Source organism: Harpegnathos saltator, unplaced genomic scaffold (genome assembly GCF_003227715.2).
Source record: "Harpegnathos saltator strain DR-91 unplaced genomic scaffold, Hsal_v8.6 scaffold857, whole genome shotgun sequence".
NCBI lineage: Eukaryota > Metazoa > Arthropoda > Insecta > Hymenoptera > Formicidae > Harpegnathos > Harpegnathos saltator.
Window position 1 is genome coordinate 1 of NW_020230712.1, and position 23745 is coordinate 23745.

General features: G+C 38.6%; 4 protein-coding genes across 4 annotated transcripts; all 4 read left to right on the forward strand.

The window, feature by feature from the left end:
- The first annotated feature begins 1012 nt into the window (after window positions 1-1012).
- LOC112590547 (elongation of very long chain fatty acids protein AAEL008004-like) lies at window positions 1013-6606 on the forward strand. The gene is made up of 5 exons (XM_025307407.1): window positions 1013-1112; window positions 4728-4918; window positions 5244-5324; window positions 5605-5788; window positions 6046-6606. The coding sequence occupies exons 1-5, from the start codon at window positions 1052-1054 to the stop codon at window positions 6387-6389; spliced, it is 861 nt and encodes a 286-aa protein (XP_025163192.1). The 5' UTR covers window positions 1013-1051; the 3' UTR covers window positions 6390-6606.
- Window positions 6607-10090: 3484 nt separating this feature from the next.
- Window positions 10091-11369, forward strand: LOC112590545 (uncharacterized). Its single transcript, XM_025307404.1, has 2 exons — window positions 10091-10544; window positions 10649-11369. Exons 1-2 carry the CDS (start codon window positions 10367-10369, stop codon window positions 10882-10884), a joined length of 414 nt encoding a protein of 137 aa, XP_025163189.1. The 5' UTR covers window positions 10091-10366; the 3' UTR covers window positions 10885-11369.
- Window positions 11370-12581: 1212 nt separating this feature from the next.
- LOC112590548 (elongation of very long chain fatty acids protein AAEL008004-like) lies at window positions 12582-18330 on the forward strand. Its single transcript, XM_025307408.1, has 5 exons — window positions 12582-12846; window positions 16452-16642; window positions 16968-17048; window positions 17329-17512; window positions 17770-18330. The coding sequence occupies exons 1-5, from the start codon at window positions 12786-12788 to the stop codon at window positions 18111-18113; spliced, it is 861 nt and encodes a 286-aa protein (XP_025163193.1). The 5' UTR covers window positions 12582-12785; the 3' UTR covers window positions 18114-18330.
- Window positions 18331-21812: 3482 nt separating this feature from the next.
- LOC112590544 (uncharacterized) lies at window positions 21813-22911 on the forward strand. Its single transcript, XM_025307403.1, has 2 exons — window positions 21813-22266; window positions 22371-22911. The coding sequence occupies exons 1-2, from the start codon at window positions 22089-22091 to the stop codon at window positions 22604-22606; spliced, it is 414 nt and encodes a 137-aa protein (XP_025163188.1). The 5' UTR covers window positions 21813-22088; the 3' UTR covers window positions 22607-22911.
- Window positions 22912-23745: the final 834 nt, after the last annotated feature.

Genomic DNA, 23745 nt, shown 5'->3' on the forward strand with positions numbered 1-23745 from the left:
ATCGGTCAACGTTTAGTGCTGTAGCAACTTCTTCTGTTGAAATTCGCGGATTATTGAGCACTAAAGTACGCAAAACATCGTCATCAATGTCAGAAGGTCGACCAGAGCGTGGCTCGTCTTCAAGGTTAAATTCTCCGCGCCGAAATTTAGCAAACCATTTTCCACAGTTCGTTTAGCTGGTGCTTCATCCTGATAAACATCCTGAATGTTTTTTACGGCTGCGGCAACGTTTATTCCCTTCCGAAACTCGTAAAGCATAACATGCCGTAAATGCACCTTATCGATACTCATTTTTAAAGTGATATTTCTCGAAGCAGTTTGTATGAAAACAAATGATTTTTTTTTTAATAACAGCTGAAGACGTCACCTTTCCACGTTATATAATATGTAGATGGAAGTATTAATGACAACACTTTACGACGCTTATAACTCTATCTATTGAAACTCCGCACGAACTTTTGCACTCACCCAATATATCAAATGCCTTTTTCTCCTCTTTTTCTTTTTTATTTTATTTAAAAGGATTTCACCTAGTGACATAACGTCGTCATTTCCTGTAACAAGAAACTGTGTTGGAAATTCTGGAACTATTCAATCTACAATGTCGATCAATAGAAAATGAGACGTGTGTTCGTATGAGTAATTAATATTCAATAATTTTTCATCGTCATGGACGGGTTAAGTTATTCGAGAAGTCGACGATTTCCATGAGACAGCATATGATAATTTTGATGCATTGTCAGTGTATATATTTAACGTTCTTCTGATTGTAATACAACGAAGTCAAGACAGAAATTTGATGAGAAGCAACCTGTTCGACAGTTGTTTGAAAAATTGCGAAGTGGCTCGTCGTGTCGAAAAGCATCAGCAAAGAAAGGAAACCAATACTTTCCAACAACGAACATTGCGTTTTTAAGATAACTGTTTTGGGGGAAAGATAAGAGGTACAGATATTTGGACCAAGGAAGAAATAAAAAAGACAGAGAAAGAGATCCAATTAAGCGTACGAAGATTATAATAAGAAAATTATAAACATTATTCGATTTTCATCATGACTGCGCTTCTAAACGAAGTGATAAAAGGATACTTATTCCTGAACGACCATTTAGCAGGTTAGAGTTTCAACCATTATATCCATTTTTACGCGTTCTTTGGCTGTCGGTTTCATTTGTTGAGAAACTTATATTGATGGACTTTTGCATGTAACAAAGAATCATAACGTAAGGCAACGTAACCGCTTGACCGTAAGTTAGCAGTTCGAGTACAACTTATACGTACAATAAAGAGTTTCTCGTCTTCATTCATGATCCACTGCACTGTTCACAGCGGACAGACGTGACGCATCATTATAAAGTAACGAGTCGTCTGCTATCTATCACGTCTAAATTAAAAAAAAAAACATTCTATATACTAATAATACTAGCAAGAAAAATTCGCGGCCTTTAAAATTAAAACAGACTATATTTACAATAGCTTGTTATTTTTCATGCAAATATTGATAAATGCGTCATGTTTGCTTTGCCATATGCACCACAGCCGAATACGCATTTTAATTCAATGAAATCAGAATATATCTCTGATCACATAATACTGATGACATAATACTCGTGTACGAGTAAATTACGTATTAGGTGTACTTTGCAACTTTGCTTCCGCCGTTTTCCTATAAATGGCTTTAGCGGTAAGTAATGTTCGAAATAAATAGATCATAGACGTCGTGCAATAAACTTGGCAATAAATCTGCGGCTGAGGCTCATCGAATGCTCTTAAATACTTATGGTGAGGCCGCTATTAGTGAAAGAGCGTGTCGTGAGTGGTTTCAACGCTTCAAGAACGGTGATTTTCACGTCGAAGACCGGCATAGTGGTGGAAGAGAGAAGGTTTTCGAAGATGCAGAATTGGAGGCATTACTTAATGAAGACTCGTGTCAATGTCAAGAAGAATTGGCACGATCATTGGGAGTGACTCAAGAAGCAATTTCAAAACGCCTCAAAGACATGGGAATGATTCAGAAGCAAGGAAATTGGGTGCCGTACGAGTTGAAAGCGAGAGATGTTGAACGACGTTTGTTTGCTTGTGAATAGTTGCTTGAAAGGCAAAGACGGAAGGGATTTCTGCATCGCATTATGACTGGGGACGAAAATGGGTTCATTACGATAATCCCAAGCGCAGAAAATCATGGGCACATCCCGGCCATGCTTCCACGTCGACGGCCAAATCGAATATTCACGGCTCCAAAGTCATGCTCTGCATTTGGTGGACCAGTGCTCGGCGTAGTGTATTATGAGCTGTTAAAACCGACTGAAACAATCACAGGCGATCGTTATCGAACGCAATTAATGCGTTTGAGCCGAGCATTGAAAGACAAACGGCCACAATACAACGAGAGACACGATAAAGTGATTTTGTAGTGTTACGTCCTGCAGGAGGAACGCAACTTGACGCTTGCTTTCGCAAGCTCCGACGTACTCGCAAATCTGCGGAACAGATCAAGGATCGGAATGATCCCTTTATCTGGCGCGAGACGTACGTCGGTGGTCCTTTATTTAGGTCAAGGAACTGAATCCTTTTACCTGGGATAGGACTGTGAGCGACAGTTGAGGGAAGGGAGAATTTTTGGTTGAGAATAATTATTTGGAAAACGTGATTGGTTTACAATTACAAACAACTTGTTTTATTAGTGATTAGACGGAATTCACAATGAAATAAAATTTGTAAGATTTTATAATGTGTCCGTATACATATGTGGTTAACAATCGGGCTCAGAACAATGATTCTCGATTACTCAGAACAATATTCCGTGTTCGTTATGTCCGACTGTGATCGAAAGGATTGGGCCACTGACGTCTGATTTTAACAATTAAGGAGGAATGCCAAGGGGGATAGAAAACGGAAGTAAAAACGAAAGGAAAAGAAAAGAGAGAGAAGAAAAGATAAAAAAAATGAAACGAAAGAGGTCACTCAGGTAAAAGAAAATATAAGCAACTTACTGCTGGACTTCTCTGATCTTAGTAGACAATGAAAGGTGTGGTTGCTGCGTCTCTGTGAGGATAGATGCCTCAAGTTCTGCGCCAAGGACAGGCAGCTGGTTTCGGCAGGATCGCTCTCAATGGCCCAAGAAGGCACAAGATCGTTACACCGAATAATTAAACAAGTGAAGAATATTGGTCGGTCTAAGCCACAAGTTGGCTTGATTGTTAAGAAACCCTGAAGGGGTGCTGGAGAGAAGCGTCTATCCTGGGTGCTGGATCGGCGAGAAATGAGTGAGGCTTTTGACTTTTCTCAAAAAGTCAGCTCGGTTGAGAGAGTGGGGTTTTGGGGGAAATGTTCCAGAAGATTATTTTATAGGAGATAAAATGCATGTGGCAATAAGAGGATTTCGAAAGTCTTTTGTAAATAAAAAAAACGTGGCAGCTATCTTAAGAAGTACATATCGATATTTCTAAGAACGATGTCGTGGTACTATTATCAATGGTTAAGCGCGTGAAAAACAGGATAGGAGTTGATTCAAGATTGTTAGTATTTTCGGGGTATCGAAAATTCCAGAGATATCGTCGTGTGGTATCATGCCTGAGCGCATTCGGCCATATGATAAGTAATCATAAATTCGATTTCCCTTATTTATAAAAGAAGTCTAGGGTCCGCTGAGTCAGCAGGACGTAACAGTAGCATGACAATGCTCGACCCCATGTTGCGAGAATGGTCAAGTCATACTTGAAAACGTTGAAATGGGAAGTCCTACCCCACCCGCCGTATTCTCCAGACGTTGCTCCCTCTGACTATCACTTGTTTCGATCAATGGCACACGGCCTGATTGACCAGCATTTCCGGTCTTATGAAGAAGTAAGAAATTGCATGGATTCGTGGATCGCTTCAAAAGATGACCAGTTTTTTTCAACGCGGGATTCGTACGCTGGTCGAAAGATGGGAGAAAGTAGTGGTCAGCGATGGACAATACTTTGAGTCATAAATGTATAACCAGTTTTTTACAATAAAGCCAATTTCGGAAAAAAACGGCTGAAGCAAAGTTGTACACCTAATATATACAAAAAAGTATATCAAGCTGAACAAGATCTCGGTACACCCAAGCAATTCTTTTCTCGACGTGTTTTTCAGACAGCGGAAGTTTCTTCACTTTGCTTCGATATTTTTCATTATGTGCACGTATACATCTTATTGTGTCACATGACATATGATTTAGCCCTTTTTTCTTCGATACGGCTTCAATTCACGTCACTATGATATTGTCTACAAATATTCGTACAATCAGTGCATCTACTGTCCGTCGTTATCTGCATAGAATTACGTTCCGGGAAATCATCGACTTTTTTCACCTCAATAAGTAGCGGTTGGCCCCCTCACTTATAAATATTTTAAACTTTTTCATATACTTAATAACAGCAAAGCACGACATTTTTGGTCTTTCAGGATGTATACAAAAAAAACAAATCATCAAAACGCTATGCGTATGCACGCATCACGAAATATATGTCTTTTTTTCACGAAGGTCGGACAACAATTGAAGCTTTCTATTCCAAACATCTTAATAAAATTATCCCACTATTAACTCTTTGGAATTTCGCGTGTAGCAGTTTCCATGTAAAAGTTTAAGTGGACAAAATTTTATCAAACAGACTATATGTATATACGCATAATTGTAAGACATACTTGTAATCATATTGCTATTTTTTACTGATTTTTTATTAGTAATTTTTTTCTGTTTCAAGATCCACGTACAAAAGATTTCTTTCTGGTTGACACACTATGGCGGCTCCCACTTTTGATTATATTCTACATGTATAGCATATATGTTCTTCTGCCGAAGTTTATGGAAAAAAGGGTACCGTACAAGTTGAACAGAATATTACAGATATATAATGTCTTACAAATTATATTTAACATGTACTTATTTTATATGGTAAGTTGTAAATTTAAGTACTCTTAAACTTTCGATTTCTCACTAAAGTAAAGATGAAAAGAGGACATTCTGTCACTTAATCATCAAATTATTCGATGTACAGAAAATACCAAACGCTAACATGTAAAAAGTCATAACTTCGGTCATGTTGTTAATTTCGTAAACTTTTTGATACGCTTAAAGGAAAGAATGCTTCTAAATGTAATATTTAACATTGTACCTGAATTATCCTAAATTGATCATTTTATTATATAAATGGGGCGAGCAAAATGACACTGGTCTATAAAAGTCTAAAAAGATTTACAGACATTTTATATTTACACAGCTATTAAATACAGCTTGGTTAAGGGGATACAATTTTAATTGCGAACCTGTCGATTACTCGTATACACCAAATGCAATACAGGTAATTGTAAGAAATTAATTAATTACATATGTACAGAAATTAGCAGGATGTGTTACACCCCGTCTCTCATACTTTGCCTTACTCTCTTTCTGTTCTGATCTTCTTTCACCGATGCTAATTCTGCGAAATTTGTACTTACATTTTGTAAATAAGACGATATTTAGTATATTATATAGTTATATCATAGCCATGAGAAATCTTTATTTTTCTGCGCTTCGTATTAAAAAAAGAAGAAAGGTTACTGAATGACAAAACAATACACATTTTAACCACTTACCAGATTGCCAGATTGGTGTGGTATTACTTCATGCTCAAGATCGCAGATCTGCTGGAGACATTCTTCTTTGTACTTAGAAAGAAACAAAGTCAAGTCAACTTCCTTCACGTATATCACCACTGTGGCATGGTAATAGCGGTTTGGACTGCCCTTAAATATTATCCCGGTGGTCACGGTACATTTATAGGTACGTATAATTGCAATGATAAATGTACTCGCGGAATATTAAGATCTGTATTACGTAATATGCTGGAGAAACAAATTTTTTTGGCAAATGCCCTTCATCTTTTATAAATTCACTTGTATATGAAGTATTTCACGGCGACACCAATCCAACATTCTCGTATAATTTATTACTGTGATTAACAACCATTTTATAACATGCAGCCGTGGGAATTTGCATCTCATTATGTTTTTTGATCGATCGTTAATATTTTCTTTCAGGAGTAATCAACACACTCGTTCATTCGATTATGTACACGCACTATTTGTTGTCATCTATGAAAATAGACACGAAATCATGGAAGAAGCATATCACTCAGCTACAAATGCTGCAATTCTTTATATTGGCGTATCACACTTCTCAATTACTGTGGATGGATTGCGGTTACCCGCTATGGCCAGCACTGGTGTTGCTGCCGCAACAAGTTTTCATGCTTGTATTATTTGCGGACTTTTACTACTACGCGTACAGTAAGAAGAAGCCGACAAGTACAGTAGCGACGACGAAAATGGAGATGGACGGCGTCCCCGCGAAAATCTCAAGTGGCAAATTGAAAGAGCGATAATTTCGCGTGGCGTATTATCCGCTCGATTTGTCTCTGTTATTATATTTTTATTTTTAATGTATCGGTATCAAATTGTTAAATGTTAGTCCTTTATTACTTATGAACTCGCAATGAAGTTATCGCATTTCACAACAGTTTCGCTCACAATATACAATGTACATCGGCTGTTTGATTAATCACGAATCTAACAATAAAGAACTTACGGTTTTGGACAAAATGGATTTTTTTTCACTATAGTTTTCTTTTATCTCGATACATTTTGTCGATCTCTCTTCTAGTCCTCTCATTCCGACAGCGAAGTAGATTAGGTCAAGCCCTGCAAAATATTCATTTACTGTTGCAATTGCTTCTCTGTTGATTGCGAATTTTTCTCATCTAGCCATTTCTTTGTGTTCTAATAAAAAAGCCGCATAGGCTAGATCAAACGAATAGTGGAGGGAAGACAAGTCATTTCATTCAAAGCAAGTTTTTAAGTAATAAAGCAATTTGGTCATGATGATTGCATATGTGTGAATTAGTATTAGTGTTATTGTATATGAATTAGTATATTTAGTATATTATTATATAGAATTAGTATATTAGTATGTTCTGATATTCTAATAATGAAGCATGATGTGTAACAGTGACAGTTTTTTTTTTCAAAAATAATCGATGAGACATATGTCATGGCCATTTCACAAAACAATCCCCATAATGTTTCTGGCCGAATGAAACTCTACTTTTTTGCGCTTCGTATCAATATGAAGAAAGAAGGAAGGTCACTAGTAGTAAAGGAATACGGTCTCTAACTCAAATTGCAAAATCTTTAAGTAAAATTGGATGTTAATTGATTAAATTTTTTATCGATAACTCTTTCCGCAAAATCTTTTTTATTGCTTCTATGGGCAAGATGATGACCATGACTTCACGCATACGTCAAGAGAAAATGTATATCAGGAGACGATGCGAGACTCGAACCCGGACTCTCGGGGTTCCTATTATGCAACGGTTCGACTACCTGGATCACGTTAATAGACAATTGTTAGCGGGACGCATAGCGAAAGCTTCTCACAACGTGTGTGTGATGACGCATACGTCAAAAGAAAATGTACGTCAGGACGAAGCCAGACTCGAACCCGGGGTTACTATGCGACGGTCTAACCATTCAGACCAACGTGGACTGTTGCTAGTGGATGCATAGTAAAGCTTCACAAACGGTGCATGAGGTCACTACGTCACGACAAGAGAGGAGGTAAACAAAATCATAAGTATCTCTTTTTAATTTTATTTTATTTTATGTATAAACAAATTAAAATGGTTATATATTGGGAATACAAATTAGTTCGGTCCGTTCTTTGTGTTAAAAGATGTATTTATTTCAAAACAAAATGAATGAACAGAATGAACAGATAAATTAAAGTATTTATCATCGCTGGCTACTACTTTCTCCCATTTCTCAGGCAATTTTCGAAATCCATCTTGAAAAAATGACTCGTCTTTTGAGGCCTTCCAAGTTTGGAGCTAATTTTCGATATCTGCGAAAGAAGTGAACCGGTGACCTGCCAAATCGTGCTGCATCCTTCGGAACAACTAGTAATCAGAAGGAGTAATGTCCGGAGAATACGGCGGGTGCGGTAAAACATCCCATTTGAGCGTTTCCAAATATTTTTTTACGACTTTTGGCTTTTTACGACATGAGGCCGAGCGTTGTCATGAAGAACGCCTTTCAACGTCTCTCGGTTTCAGTTCATAAGGCACGCAATTTCCTTGTTTTTGAATAATTCCCATGTCCCAATCGTACGAAAACGGTTTGTTGAGTCACTCTCAATGATTCTGCAAGCTCCTCTTGCGTTTGACTCTGATCTTCTTCGAGTAATGCCTCTAATTCTTTGTCCTCGAATTTTTTTGACTGTCCAGAGTGAGGCTTGTCTTCGACGCTGAAATCTCCATCCTTGAAACGTCGAAACCATTCCCTACATGATTTATCATTTGGAGCAGCGTCACCATAAACTTTAACAAGCATTCGATGGGCTTCAGCTGCACTTTTCTTCCAATTAAAGCAGAAAATTAAAACCTCCCGCAAATGCTGCTTGGTTAACACAAAATTCGACATTTTCAACACTGTAAGAAGCAAGGTTTTATATGAAACTCAAAGCGATATAAACTGAATATTATTGGTAGATGTCTAACCTCTCTGAAACCGCCAAAATCGGCAGTCACTATAAACCATTCATAACAGCTGGAGCCATCTTTTGAAAACGGACCGAACTAATTTGTACACCCAATAACTTCTCCCGTTAACGTGAAAGTTGCCTCGTATGTAAAACCAATTTGATAAGGGAACATGGGCCGAACATGGTGCCATCATTCTTTCACAGAAATCTATACGAAGCTCCACATCTCCGTCTTGCAATTCTTGGACATATTGTAATTTGTATGGATGGAACTTGTTTTTCTTTAAAATTCTCCAAACAGACTTGGGAGCAATATTATGAGTTTGAGCGGCTCTGTTAATAGTAGAATTGGGACTTTCAATAGATATTTGCAGAACATCTAGTTGTTTTTTTTCGTTAACGGCAGGTTTCTCTGATTAGGGCGATTGTTTGCGCTACCAGTTTCTCTGAAACGTTCCATTGTTTTTAGGACAGTGGACTTATTAATTCGACGATTCGGATACGTCTCATCAAATAATTGAGCGACAGCAGCGTACGACCGTTCGTTATCACCCCATCCACGCATCATGAGGATAGTGATTTTTTCACGTTCCGACAATTCGCTAGCCATTTTTAAAACGTTTAATTTTTAATCTGCCTAAGATCTGTGAGAACTGATTTTAAGTAGCCGTGAAAACAACTGATTTTAAGTAGCTGTGAGAACAACTGATTTTAAGTAGCAGTGAGAACAACTGATTTTAAGTAGCCATGAGAACAACTGATTTTAAGTAGCCGTGAGAACAACTGATTTTAAGTAGCTGTGAGAACAACTGATTTTAAGTAGCAGTGAGAACAACTGATTTTAAGTAGCCGGTTGATCCTGGATAACACTAAGTGCATGAAATTTTGAAATTTAAACGGCCGCCATTTTTAATGGGGGGAGGTCGTAGCGACTTAAAATTTTAAGGGTGTGTTTGTTATGAAAAGACCTTTCAAATGAGCCCCCATTCGATCCTTAGTCCAATTAAAAATTTTCAACCCCCTTTTATCCCCGCGTACAAGGGGGTGGAGAATGATCGGTATCCAAGCTTTCTTGAAAAATCAAAATACATGTTTTACCGTTTTTTGATATTTTCATTTTTACAAAAATTATTTAAGGGTTTCCACACTTTTGACAAACCCTGTATGTAAAATGGTTGGTATTCGACAATTCGCATAATTCATGGATACAAAGGCATAATATATTGTAAAAATGAATACAGTTTTATTATAACATTTGATGACATACTTAATTGTAAAATAGCTAATAAAACAAATAAACGACATAATGGTATACTATAATGTCCCCATGGTAACGTATTTATCGAGTCAAACACAATTTATTCCCTCTGGTCTTGTCCAGATGGATTAACTATGTAGTTATCCTTTCTTACCTACATCGTCAACAGAGTTCAAATAAAAAAAGGCGCCCCCGCGCCTTGTCGCATCCTGCCTGCCCAGTAGCGCTGCGCGCGCTTTGTCGCACCCTGCGCCGCCACGCGCGCTGTAACCTCATTGTGTTTTCTCTTCTTACAGAGTCAAGTGAGTTCAAGTTTCCGCGCTTATTTTATACTTTTCCAATTTTCTCGACATGATGAAGCATCGGAAAGACCGATCCCCACGTTCTTCACTAAAGAGCCGACGTAAGCACCGGGAGCGGTCCTCTAGCAGGCGATCAGGTTCTCGATCGCTCTCAAGATCGCGACTTAACCTCTCTCGCCAGTCGCCGCACCAGCTTGAGAGAGAGAGTATTCAGTGACGCGTTCACCATCTTGTGACCGAATCTTACACACACTAAGCGAGTTTATGGATTATTGGAAGCATCGGAGGTCCCCGGCACCCAGCGAGGTGTCGGAGGACGGGGAGAGACCAACGATTCTACCTCCGCCACTAGATCACACGTTGTCCTCGGAAAAGTCCGGCGAGGCTTCTGCCGAGATATACGTTGAGCATAGGGCCTTCAGGGGCCAGGATGGCGATCCAGGTATGTCCCCGTATTGGCTTCTCGCCACGAATAGCGACACAAAAGGGATATAAACATCTGCTCTCTTTCCATCGCATTTCCAGTACACTCTCCTTTTCTTTTAGGACAGGTCTCATCTCCACCTAATAATGTTTCCTTCTCTACACCAGTGATCACAGCAACGCTTGAAGAAAACCTGCCTGATATAGAGGAGACTGAACCGAATGGCCTTGCTTCCGAATTATTCGGAGAACAATCTCGCCCACCTGTTGCAGCTATTTGGTCGCAAATTATTTTAAACACGACCAAGTCAGAGGTCCGCACAGGTCTTAAAGAAGAATTACGCAACACCTTCCTTTGAAATGTTTTGTCGAATGTATTTTTGGTCCAACATCAGCAAATGCGGCAACCATCATGCAGTCAAATTTCTCATATCCTAATCTTCATGTAATATTTTAAACATACGTTCAGAAAATGTGCCTGCGTCATTTACTATTATTCTGACCTTCAATCTCTGATCATTTAGTACGATATGATGCACTTTGCCGACCATTTCCTGATTGCAGTTTTTGGGCGAACCGAGCGCTCGTCATCAGATATACTTGTAGGCCAGCCTTAAACTCGGGTAACTCAATCTTTCACCGTTGAAAATGAAGGAGCAAAATCACCGTAAATAGAATCCAACTTGGTTTTGATTTCTCTTATGGTTTTCCCTTTCAGATTCAAATGTTTAATTACGGAACGAAATTTGATTTTTTCCATCGTTAACTAAACATACTGACACGCATATTACAACTCATTGCAAAAACTAAACATTGCAATAACTAAACTTAGGGCTAAGCATTACGGAGCAGTTATTTAAAAAATGTAGTTTTCACATCTTACAACATTTTCCACGCAGTAACGACATCTTCATGTTCAGGCTTGAAACATTACAAACGACTCACGTATGTACGGTCATGGACATAAAGGTTGTCACTTTTTTTTAATGACTTTCGGGACGCATCCCAACTCGAGAAAGATGAGAGCTGCTGCTCCGCCTGCGGAGCACGCCTACGCAGTAACTCACTACGAAAGACGAGAAATGAAATATACGTGGTATGACATAAGTATGTCAACAATTATTGCATTCAGCAGAGAAAACCGCTCAGTGAGCGATTAGTGACTAAATAAATTCGATTTCACTTAAAATTTAATATACATACCTGTTCCTGTTCAATACCTTGCAAAAGACGCATTCCCATTTGAATGACTTACACTATGTATCTATCCCTCCGCTGCTGATTTTTCAAAATGTAAGAATTGGGTGCGTTCACGACACTCAACGGTTGAGCAACTGTTGAATAATTTGTCAACGTTATTGGTCCGAATGTAAGGATCTAACAGTAAGGACCAATAGTCACTAATCGCTCACTGAGCGGTTTTCTCCGGTAAACGCAAATGATTGTTGACATACTTATGTCATACCATATATTTCATTCCTCGCCTTTCGTTGTGAGTTACAGCGCAGGCGTGCTCCGCAGGCGGAGCAGCAGCTCTCATCTTTCTCAAGTCGGGATGCGTCCCGAAAGTCATTAGAAAAAAAAGTGACAACCTTTATGTCCGCGACCGTACATATGGAAGATCACGAAATGTGTATAATGTTACGTTGACCCTATGCAGAATGTAGTTTGCTTCTTAATTATATCAATTACCTTTTTCTCCTCTCTTTCTTCTTTATTTTATTTAAAAGGATTTCACCTTAGTGACATAACGTCGTCATTTCCTGCAACAAGAAACTGTGTTGGAAATCTTGAACTATTCAATCTACAAAGTTGATCAATAGAAAATGAGACGTGCGTTCGTATGAATATTTAATATTCAATACTTTTTCATCGTCATGGACGGGTTAAGTTATTCGAGAAGTCGACGATTTCCATGAGACAGCACATGATAATTTTCATGCACGCGTCAGTGTACATATTTAACATTCTCCTCATTGTAATATAATGAAGTCAAGAGAGAAATTTGATGAGAAGCAACCTGTCCGACAGTTGTTTGAAAAATTGCGAAGTAGCTCGTCGTGTCGAAGAGAATCAGCAAAGAAAGAAACCAATACTTCTCCAACAACGAACATTGTATTTTAAGATAACTGTTTTGGGGAAAAAGATTAGAGGTACAGATATTTGGACCAAGGAAGAAATAAAAAAGATAGAGAAAGAGATCCAATTAAGTGTACGAAGATTATAATAAGAAAATTATAAACATTATTCGATTTTCATCATGACTGCGCTTCTAAACGAAGTGATCAAAGGATACTTATTCCTGAACGACCATTTAGCAGGTTAGAGTTTCACCCATTATATCCATTTTTACGCGTTCTTTGGCTGTCGGATTTCATTTGTTGAGAAACTTATATTGATGGACTTTTGCATGTAACAAAGAATCATAACAGTAAGGCAACGTAACCGCTTGACCAGTAAGTTAGCAGTTCGAGTACAACTTACACGTACAATAAAGAGTTTCTCGTCTTCATTCATGATCCACTGCATTGTTCACAGCGGACAGACGTGACGCATCATTATAAAGTAACGAGTCGTCTGCTATCTATCACGTCTAAATTAAAAAAAAAAACATTCAATAAGCAAGAAAAATTCGCGGCCTTTAAAATTAAAACAGACTATATTTACAATAGCTTGTTATTTTTCATGCAAATATTGATAAATGCGTCATATTTGCTTTGCCATATGCACCACAGCCGAATACGCATTTTAATTCAATGAAATCAGAATATATCTCTGATCACATAATACTGATGACATAATACTCGTGTACGAGTAAATTACGTATTAGGTGTACTTTGCAACTTTGCTTCCGCCGTTTTCCTATAAATGGCTTTAGCGGTAAGTAATGTTCGAAATAAATAGATCATAGACGTCGTGCAATAAACTTGGCAATAAATCTGCGGCTGAGGGTCATCGAATGCTCTTAAATACTTATGGTGAGGCCGCTATTAGTGAAAGAGCGTGTCGTGAGTGGTTTCAACGCTTCAAGAACGGTGATTTTCACGTCGAAGACCGGCATAGTGATGGAAGAGAGAAGGTTTTCGAAGATGCAGAATTGGAGGCATTACTTAATGAAGACTCGTGTCAATGTCAAGAAGAATTGGCACGATCATTGGGAGTGACTCAAGAAGCAATTTCAAAACGCCTCAAAGACATGGGAATGATTCAGAAGCAAGGAAATTGGGTGCCGTACGAGTTGAAAGCGAGAGATGTTGAACGACGTTTGTTTGCTTGTGAATAGTTGCTTGAAAGGCAAAGACGGAAGGGATTTCTGCATCGCATTATGACTGGGGACGAAAATTGGGATCATTACGATAATCCCAAGCGCAGAAAATCATGGGCACATCCCGGCCATGCTTCCACGTCGACGGCCAAATCGAATATTCACGGCTCCAAAGTCATGCTCTGCATTTGGTGGGACCAGTGCTCGGCGTAGTGTATTATGAGCTGTTAAAACCGACTGAAACAATCACAGGCGATCGTTATCGAACGCAATTAATGCGTTTGAGCCGAGCATTGAAAGACAAACGGCCACAATACAACGAGAGACACGATAAAGTGATTTTGTAGTGTTACGTCCTGCAGGAGGAACGCAACTTGACGCTTGCTTTCGCAAGCTCCGACGTACTCGCAAATCTGCGGAACAGATCAAGGATCGGAATGATCCCTTTATCTGGCGCAGACGTACGTCGGTGGTCCTTTATTTAGGTCATGGAACTGAATCCTTTTACCTGGGATAGGACCGTGAGCGACAGTTGAGGGAAGGGAGAATTTTTGGTTGAGAATAATTATTTGGAAAACGTGATTGGTTTACAATTACAAACAACTTGTTTTATTAGTGATTAGACGGAAGTTCACAATGAAATAAAATTTGTAAGATTTTATAATGTGTCCGTATACATATGTGGTTAACAATCGGGCTCAGAACAATGATTCTCGATTACTCAGAACAATATTCCGTGTTCGTTATGTCCGACTGTGATCGAAAGGATTGGGCCACTGACGTCTGATTTAACAATTAAGGAGGAATGCCAAGGAGGATAGAAAACGGAAGTAAAACGAAAGGAAAAGAAAAGAGAGAGAAGAAAAGATAAAAAAATGAAACGAAAGAGGTCACTCAGGTAAAAGAAAATATAAGCAACTTACTGCTGGACTTCTCTGATCTTAGTAGACAATGAAAGGTGTGGTTGTTGCGTCTCTGTGAGGATAGATGCCTCAAGTTCTGCGCCAAGGACAGGCAGCTGGTTTCGGCAGGATCGCTCTCAATGGCCCAAGAAAGCACAAGATCGTTGCACCGAATAATTAACAAGTGAAGAATACTGGTCGGTCTAAGCCACAAGTTGGCTTGATTGTTAAGAAACCCTGAAGGGGTGCTGGAGAGAAGCGTCTGTCCTGGGTGCTGGATCGGCGAGAAGTGAGTGAGGCTTTTGACTTTTCTCAAAAAGTCAGCTCGGTTGAGAGAGTGGGGTTTTGGGGGAAATGTTCCAGAAGATTATTTTATAGGAGATAAATTGCATGTGGCAATAAGGGGATTTCGAAAGTCTTTTGTAAATAAAAAAAACGTGGCAGCTATCTTAAGAAGTACATATCGATATTTCTAAGAACGATGTCGTGGTACTATTATCAATGGTTAAGCGCGTGGAAAACAGGATAGGAGTTGATTCAAGATTGTTAGTATTTTCGGGGTATCGAAAATTCCAGAGATATCGTCGTGTGGTATCATGCCTGAGCGCATTCGGCCATATGATAAGTAATCATAAATTCGATTTCCCTTATTTATAAAAGAAGTCTAGGGTCCGCTGAGTCAGCAGGACGTAACAGTACCATGACAATGCTCGACCCCATGTTGCGAGAATGGTCAAGTCATACTTGAAAACGTTGAAATGGGAAGTCCTACCCCACCGGCCGTATTCTCCAGACGTTGCTCCCTCTGACTATCACTTGTTTCGATCAATGGCACACGGCCTGATTGACCAGCATTTCCGGTCTTATGAAGAAGTAAGAAATTGCATGGATTCGTGGATCGCTTCAAAAGATGACCAGTTTTTTCAACGCGGGATTCGTACGCTGGTCGAAAGATGGGAGAAAGTAGTGGTCAGCGATGGACAATACTTTGAGTCATAAATGTATAACCAGTTTTTTACAATAAAGCCTCGAATTTCGGAAAAAAACGGCTGAAGCAAAGTTGTACACCTAATATATACAAAAAAGTATATCAAGCTGAACAAGATCTCGGTACACCCAAGCAATTCTTTTCTCGACGTGTTTTTCAGACAGCGGAAGTTTCTTCACTTTGCTTCGATATTTTTCATTATGTGCACGTATACATCTTATTGTGTCACATGACATATGATTTAGCCCTTTTTTCTTCGATACGGCTTCAATTCACGTCACTATGATATTGTCTACAAATATTCGTACAATCAGTGCATCTACTGTCCGTCGTTATCTGCATAGAATTACGTTCCGGGAAATCATCGACTTTTTTCACCTCAATAAGTAGCGGTTGGCCCCCTCACTTATAAATATTTTAAACTTTTTCATATACTTAATAACAGCAAAGCACGACATTTTTGGTCTTTCAGGATGTATACAAAAAAAACAAATCATCAAAACGCTATGCGTATGCACGCATCACGAAATATATGTCTTTTTTTCACGAAGGTCGGACAACAATTGAAGCTTTCTATTCCAAACATCTTAATAAAATTATCCCACTATTAACTCTTTGGAATTTCGCGTGTAGCAGTTTCCATGTAAAAGTTTAAGTGGACAAAATTTTATCAAACAGACTATATGTATATACGCATAATTGTAAGACATACTTGTAATCATATTGCTATTTTTTACTGATTTTTTATTAGTAATTTTTTTCTGTTTCAAGATCCACGTACAAAAGATTTCTTTCTGGTTGACACACTATGGCGGCTCCCACTTTTGATTATATTCTACATATATAGCATATATGTTCTTCTGCCGAAGTTTATGGAAAAAAGGGTACCGTACAAGTTGAACAGAATATTACAGATATATAATGTCTTACAAATTATATTTAACATGTACTTATTTTATATGGTAAGTTGTAAATTTAAGTACTCTTAAACTTTCGATTTCTCACTAAAGTAAAGATGAAAAGAGGACATTCTGTCACTTAATCATCAAATTATTCGATGTACAGAAAATACCAAACGCTAACATGTAAAAAGTCATAACTTCGGTCATGTTGTTAATTTCGTAAACTTTTTGATACGCTTAAAGGAAAGAATGCTTCTAAATGTAATATTTAACATTGTACCTGAATTATCCTAAATTGATCATTTTATTATATAAATGGGGCGAGCAAAATGACACTGGTCTATAAAAGTCTAAAAAGATTTACAGACATTTTATATTTACACAGCTATTAAATACAGCTTGGTTAAGGGGATACAATTTTAATTGCGAACCTGTCGATTACTCGTATACACCAAATGCAATACAGGTAATTGTAAGAAATTAATTAATTACATATGTACAGAAATTAGCAGGATGTGTTACACCCCGTCTCTCATACTTTGCCTTACTCTCTTTCTCTTCTGATCTTCTTTCACCGATGCTAATTCTGCGAAATTTGTACTTACATTTTGTAAATAAGACGATATTTAGTATATTATATAGTTATATCATAGCCATGAGAAATCTTTATTTTTCTGCGCTTCGTATTAAAAAAAGAAGAAAGGTTACTGAATGACAAAACAATACACAATTTAACCACTTACCAGATTGCCAGATTGGTGTGGTATTACTTCATGCTCAAGATCGCAGATCTGCTGGAGACATTCTTCTTTGTACTTAGAAAGAAACAAAGTCAAGTCAACTTCCTTCACGTATATCACCACTGTGGCATGGTAATAGCGGTTTGGACTGCCCTTAAATATTATCCCGGTGGTCACGGTACATTTATAGGTACGTATAATTGCAATGATAAATGTACTCGCGGAATATTAAGATCTGTATTACGTAATATGCTGGAGAAACAAATTTTTTTGGCAAATGCCCTTCATCTTTTATAAATTCACTTGTATATGAAGTATTTCACGGCGACACCAATCCAACATTCTCGTATAATTTATTACTGTGATTAACAACCATTTTATAACATGCAGCCGTGGGAATTTGCATCTCATTATGTTTTTTGATCGATCGTTAATATTTTCTTTCAGGAGTAATCAACACACTCGTTCATTCGATTATGTACACGCACTATTTGTTGTCATCTATGAAAATAGACACGAAATCATGGAAGAAGCATATCACTCAGCTACAAATGCTGCAATTCTTTATATTGGCGTATCACACTTCTCAATTACTGTGGATGGATTGCGGTTACCCGCTATGGCCAGCACTGGTGTTGCTGCCGCAACAAGTTTTCATGCTTGTATTATTTGCGGACTTTTACTACTACGCGTACAGTAAGAAGAAGCCGACAAGTACAGTAGCGACGACGAAAATGGAGATGGACGGCGTCCCCGCGAAAATCTCAAGTGGCAAATTGAAAGAGCGATAATTTCGCGTGGCGTATTATCCGCTCGATTTGTCTCTGTTATTATATTTTTATTTTTAATGTATCGGTATCAAATTGTTAAATGTTAGTCCTTTATTACTTATGAACTCGCAATGAAGTTATCGCATTTCACAACAGTTTCGCTCACAATATACAATGTACATCGGCTGTTTGATTAATCACGAATCTAACAATAAAGAACTTACGGTTTTGGACAAAATGGATTTTTTTTCACTATAGTTTTCTTTTATCTCGATACATTTTGTCGATCTCTCTTCTAGTCCTCTCATTCCGACAGCGAAGTAGATTAGGTCAAGCCATGCAAAATATTCATTTACTGTTGCAATTGCTTCTCTGTTGATTGCGAATTTTTCTCATCTAGCCATTTCTTTGTGTTCTAATAAAAAAGCCGCATAGGCTAGATCAAACGAATAGTGGAGGGAAGACAAGTCATTTCATTCAAAGAAAGTTTTTAAGTAATAAAGCAATTTGATCATGATGATTGCATATGTGTGAATTAGTATTAGTGTTATTGTATATGAATTAGTATATTTAGTATATTATTATATAGAATTAGTATATTAGTATGTTTTGATATTCTAATAATGAAGCATGATGTGTAACAGTGACAGTTTTTTTTTTCAAAAATAATCGATGAGACATATGTCATGGCCATTTCACAAAACAATCCCCATAATGTTTCTGGCCGAATGAAACTCTACTTTTTTGCGCTTCGTATCAATATGAAGAAAGAAGGAAGGTCACTAGTAGTAAAGGAATACGGTCTCTAACTCAAATTGCAAAATCTTTAAGTAAAATTGGATGTTAATTGATTAAATTTTTTATCGATAACTCTTTCCGCAAAATCTTTTTTATTGCTTCTATGGGCAAGATGATGACCATGACTTCACGCATACGTCAAGAGAAAATGTATATCAGGAGACGATGCGAGACTCGAACCCGGACTCTCGGGGTTCCTATTATGCAACGGTTCGACTACCTGGATCACGTTAATAGACAATTGTTAGCGGGACGCATAGCGAAAGCTTCTCACAACGTGTGTGTGATGACGCATACGTCAAAAGAAAATGTACGTCAGGACGAAGCCAGACTCGAACCCGGGGTTACTATGCGACGGTCTAACCATTCAGACCAACGTGGACTGTTGCTAGTGGATGCATAGTAAAGCTTCACAAACGGTGCATGAGGTCACTACGTCACGACAAGAGTGGAGGTAAACAAAATCATAAGTATCTCTTTTTAATTTAATTTTATTTTATGTATAAACAAATTAAAATGGTTATATATTGGGAATACAAATTAGTTCGGTCCGTTCTTTGTGTTAAAAGATGTATTTATTTCAAAACAAAATGAATGAACAGAATGAACAGATAAATTAAAGTATTTATCATCGCTGGCTACTACTTTCTCCCATTTCTCAGGCAATTTTCGAAATCCATCTTGAAAAAATGACTCGTCTTTTGAGGCCTTCCAAGTTTGGAGCTAATTTTCGATATCTGCGAAAGAAGTGAACCGGTGACCTGCCAAATCGTGCTGCATCCTTCGGAACAACTAGTAATCAGAAGGAGTAATGTCCGGAGAATACGGCGGGTGCGGTAAAACATCCCATTTGAGCGTTTCCAAATATTTTTTTACGACTTTTGGCTTTTTACGACATGAGGCCGAGCGTTGTCATGAAGAACGCCTTTCAACGTCTCTCGGTTTCAGTTCATAAGGCACGCAATTTCCTTGTTTTTGAATAATTCCCATGTCCCAATCGTACGAAAACGGTTTGTTGAGTCACTTTCAATGATTCTGCAAGCTCCTCTTGCGTTTGACTCTGATCTTCTTCGAGTAATGCCTCTAATGCTTTGTCCTCGAATTTTTTACTGTCCAGAGTGAGGCTTGTCTTCGACGCAGAAATCTCCATCCTTGAAACGTCGAAACCATTCCCTACATGATTTATCATTTGGAGCAGCGTCACCATAAACTTTAACAAGCATTCGATGGGCTTCAGCTGCACTTTTCTTCCAATTAAAGCAGAAAATTAAAACCTCCCGCAAATGCTGCTTGGTTAACACAAAATTCGACATTTTCAACACTGTAAGAAGCAAGGTTTTATATGAAACTCAAAGCGATATAAACTGAATATTATTGGTAGATGTCTAACCTCTCTGAAACCGCCAAAATCGGCAGTCACTATAAACCATTCATAACAGCCGGAGCCATCTTTTGAAAACGGACCGAACTAATTTGTACACCCAATAACTTCTCCCGTTAACGTGAAAGTTGCCTCGTATGTAAAACCAATTTGATAAGGGAACATGGGCCGAACATGGTGCCATCATTCTTTCACAGAAATCTATACGAAGCTCCACATCTCCGTCTTGCAATTCTTGGACATATTGTAATTTGTATGGATGGAACTTGTTTTTCTTTAAAATTCTCCAAACAGACTTGGGAGCAGTATCATGAGTTTGAGCGGCTCTGTTAATAGTAGAATTGGGACTTTCAATAGATATTTGCAGAACATCTAGTTGTTTTTTTTCGTTAACGGCAGGTTTCTCTGATTAGGGCGATTGTTTGCGCTACCAGTTTCTCTGAAACGTTCCATTGTTTTTAGGACAGTGGACTTATTAATTCGACGATTCGGATACGTCTCATCAAATAATTGAGCGACAGCAGCGTACGACCGTTCGTTATCACCCCATCCACGCATCATGAGGATAGTGATTTTTTCACGTTCCGACAATTCGCTAGCCATTTTTAAAACGTTTAATTTTTAATCTGCCTAAGATCTGTGAGAACTGATTTTAAGTAGCCGTGAAAACAACTGATTTTAAGTAGCTGTGAGAACAACTGATTTTAAGTAGCAGTGAGAACAACTGATTTTAAGTAGCCATGAGAACAACTGATTTTAAGTAGCCGTGAGAACAACTGATTTTAAGTAGCTGTGAGAACAACTGATTTTAAGTAGCAGTGAGAACAACTGATTTTAAGTAGCCGGTTGATCCTGGATAACACTAAGTGCATGAAATTTTGAAATTTAAACGGCCGCCATTTTTAATGGGGGGAGGTCGTAGCGACTTAAAATTTTAAGGGTGTGTTTGTTATGAAAAGACCTTTCAAATGAGCCCCCATTCGATCCTTAGTCCAATTAAAAATTTTCAACCCCCTTTTATCCCCGCGTACAAGGGGGTGGAGAATGATCGGTATCCAAGCTTTCTTGAAAAATCAAAATACATGTTTTACCGTTTTTTGATATTTTCATTTTTACAAAAATTATTTAAGGGTTTCCACACTTTTGACAAACCCTGTATGTAAAATGGTTGGTATTCGACAATTCGCATAATTCATGGATACAAAGGCATAATATATTGTAAAAATGAATACAGTTTTATTATAACATTTGATGACATACTTAATTGTAAAATAGCTAATAAAACAAATAAACGACATAATGGTATACTATAATGTCCCCATGGTAACGTATTTATCGAGTCAAACACAATTTATTCCCTCTGGTCTTGTCCAGATGGATTAACTATGTAGTTATCCTTTCTTACCTACATCGTCAACAGAGTTCAAATAAAAAAAGGCGCCCCCGCGCCTTGTCGCATCCTGCCTGCCCAGTAGCGCTGCGCGCGCTTTGTCGCACCCTGCGCCGCCACGCGCGCTGTAACCTCATTGTGTTTTCTCTTCTTACAGAGTCAAGTGAGTTCAAGTTTCCGCGCTTATTTTATACTTTTCCAATTTTCTCGACATGATGAAGCATCGGAAAGACCGATCCCCACGTTCTTCACTAAAGAGCCGACGTAAGCACCGGGAGCGGTCCTCTAGCAGGCGATCAGGTTCTCGATCGCTCTCAAGATCGCGACTTAACCTCTCTCGCCAGTCGCCGCACCAACTTGAGAGAGAGAGTATTCAGTGACGCGTTCACCATCTTGTGACCGAATCTTACACACACTAAGCGAGTTTATGGATTATTGGAAGCATCGGAGGTCCCCGGCACCCAGCGAGGTGTCGGAGGACGGGGAGAGACCAACGATTCTACCTCCGCCACTAGATCACACGTTGTCCTCGGAAAAGTCCGGCGAGGCTTCTGCCGAGATATACGTTGAGCATAGGGCCTTCAGGGGCCAGGATGGCGATCCAGGTATGTCCCCGTATTGGCTTCTCGCCACGAATAGCGACACAAAAGGGATATAAACATCTGCTCTCTTTCCATCGCATTTCCAGTACACTCTCCTTTTCTTTTAGGACAGGTCTCATCTCCACCTAATAATGTTTCCTTCTCTACACCAGTGATCACAGCAACGCTTGAAGAAAACCTGCCTGATATAGAGGAGACTGAACCGAATGGCCTTGCTTCCGAATTATTCGGAGAACAATCTCGCCCACCTGTTGCAGCTATTTGGTCGCAAATTATTTTAAACACGACCAAGTCAGAGGTCCGCACAGGTCTTAAAGAAGAATTACGCAACACCCTCCTTTGAAATGTTTTGTCGAATGTATTTTTGGTCCAACATCAGCAAATGCGGCAACCATCATGCAGTCAAATTTCTCATATCCTAATCTTCATGTAATATTTTAAACATACGTTCAGAAAATGTGCCTGCGTCATTTACTATTATTCTGACCTTCAATCTCTGATCATTTAGTACGATATGATGCACTTTGCCGACCATTTCCTGATTGCAGTTTTTGGGCGAACCGAGCGCTCGTCATCAGATATACTTGTAGGCCAGCCTTAAACTCGGGTAACTCAATCTTTCACCGTTGAAAATGAAGGAGCAAAATCACCGTAAATAGAATCCAACTTGGTTTTGATTTCTCTTATGGTTTACCCTTTCAGATTCAAATGTTTAATTACGGAACGAAATTTGATTTTTTCCATCGTTAACTAAACATACTGACACGCATATTACAACTCATTGCAAAAACTAAACATTGCAATAACTAAACTTAGGGCTAAGCATTACGGAGCAGTTATTTAAAAAATGTAGTTTTCACATCTTACAACATTTTCCACGCAGTAACGACATCTTCATGTTCAGGCTTGAAACATTACAAACGACTCACGTATGTACGGTCATGGACATAAAGGTTGTTACTTTTTTTTAATGACTTTCGGGTTGCATCCCGACTCGAGAAAGATGAGAGCTGCTGCTCCGCCTGCGGAGCACGCCTACGCAGTAACTCACTACTGGTCCTTACTGTTAGATCCTTACATTAGGACCAATAACGTTGACAAATTATTCAACAGTTGCTCAACCGTTGAGTATCGTGAACGCACCCAATTCTTACATTTTGAAAAATCAGCAGCGGAGGGATAGATACATAGTGTAAGTCATTCAAATGGGAATGCGTCTTTTGCAAGGTATTGAACAGGAACAGGTATGTATATTAAATTTTAAGTGAAATCGAATTTATTTAGTCACTAATCGCTGACTGAGCGGTTTTCTCTGCTGAATGCAATAATTGTTGACATACTTAAGTCATACCACGTATATTTCATTTCTCGTCTTTCGTAGTGAGTTACAGCGCAAGCGTGCTCCGCAGGCGGAGCAGCAGCTCTCATCTTTCTCGAGTCGGGATGCGTCCCGAAAGTCATTAGAAAAAAAAGTGACAACCT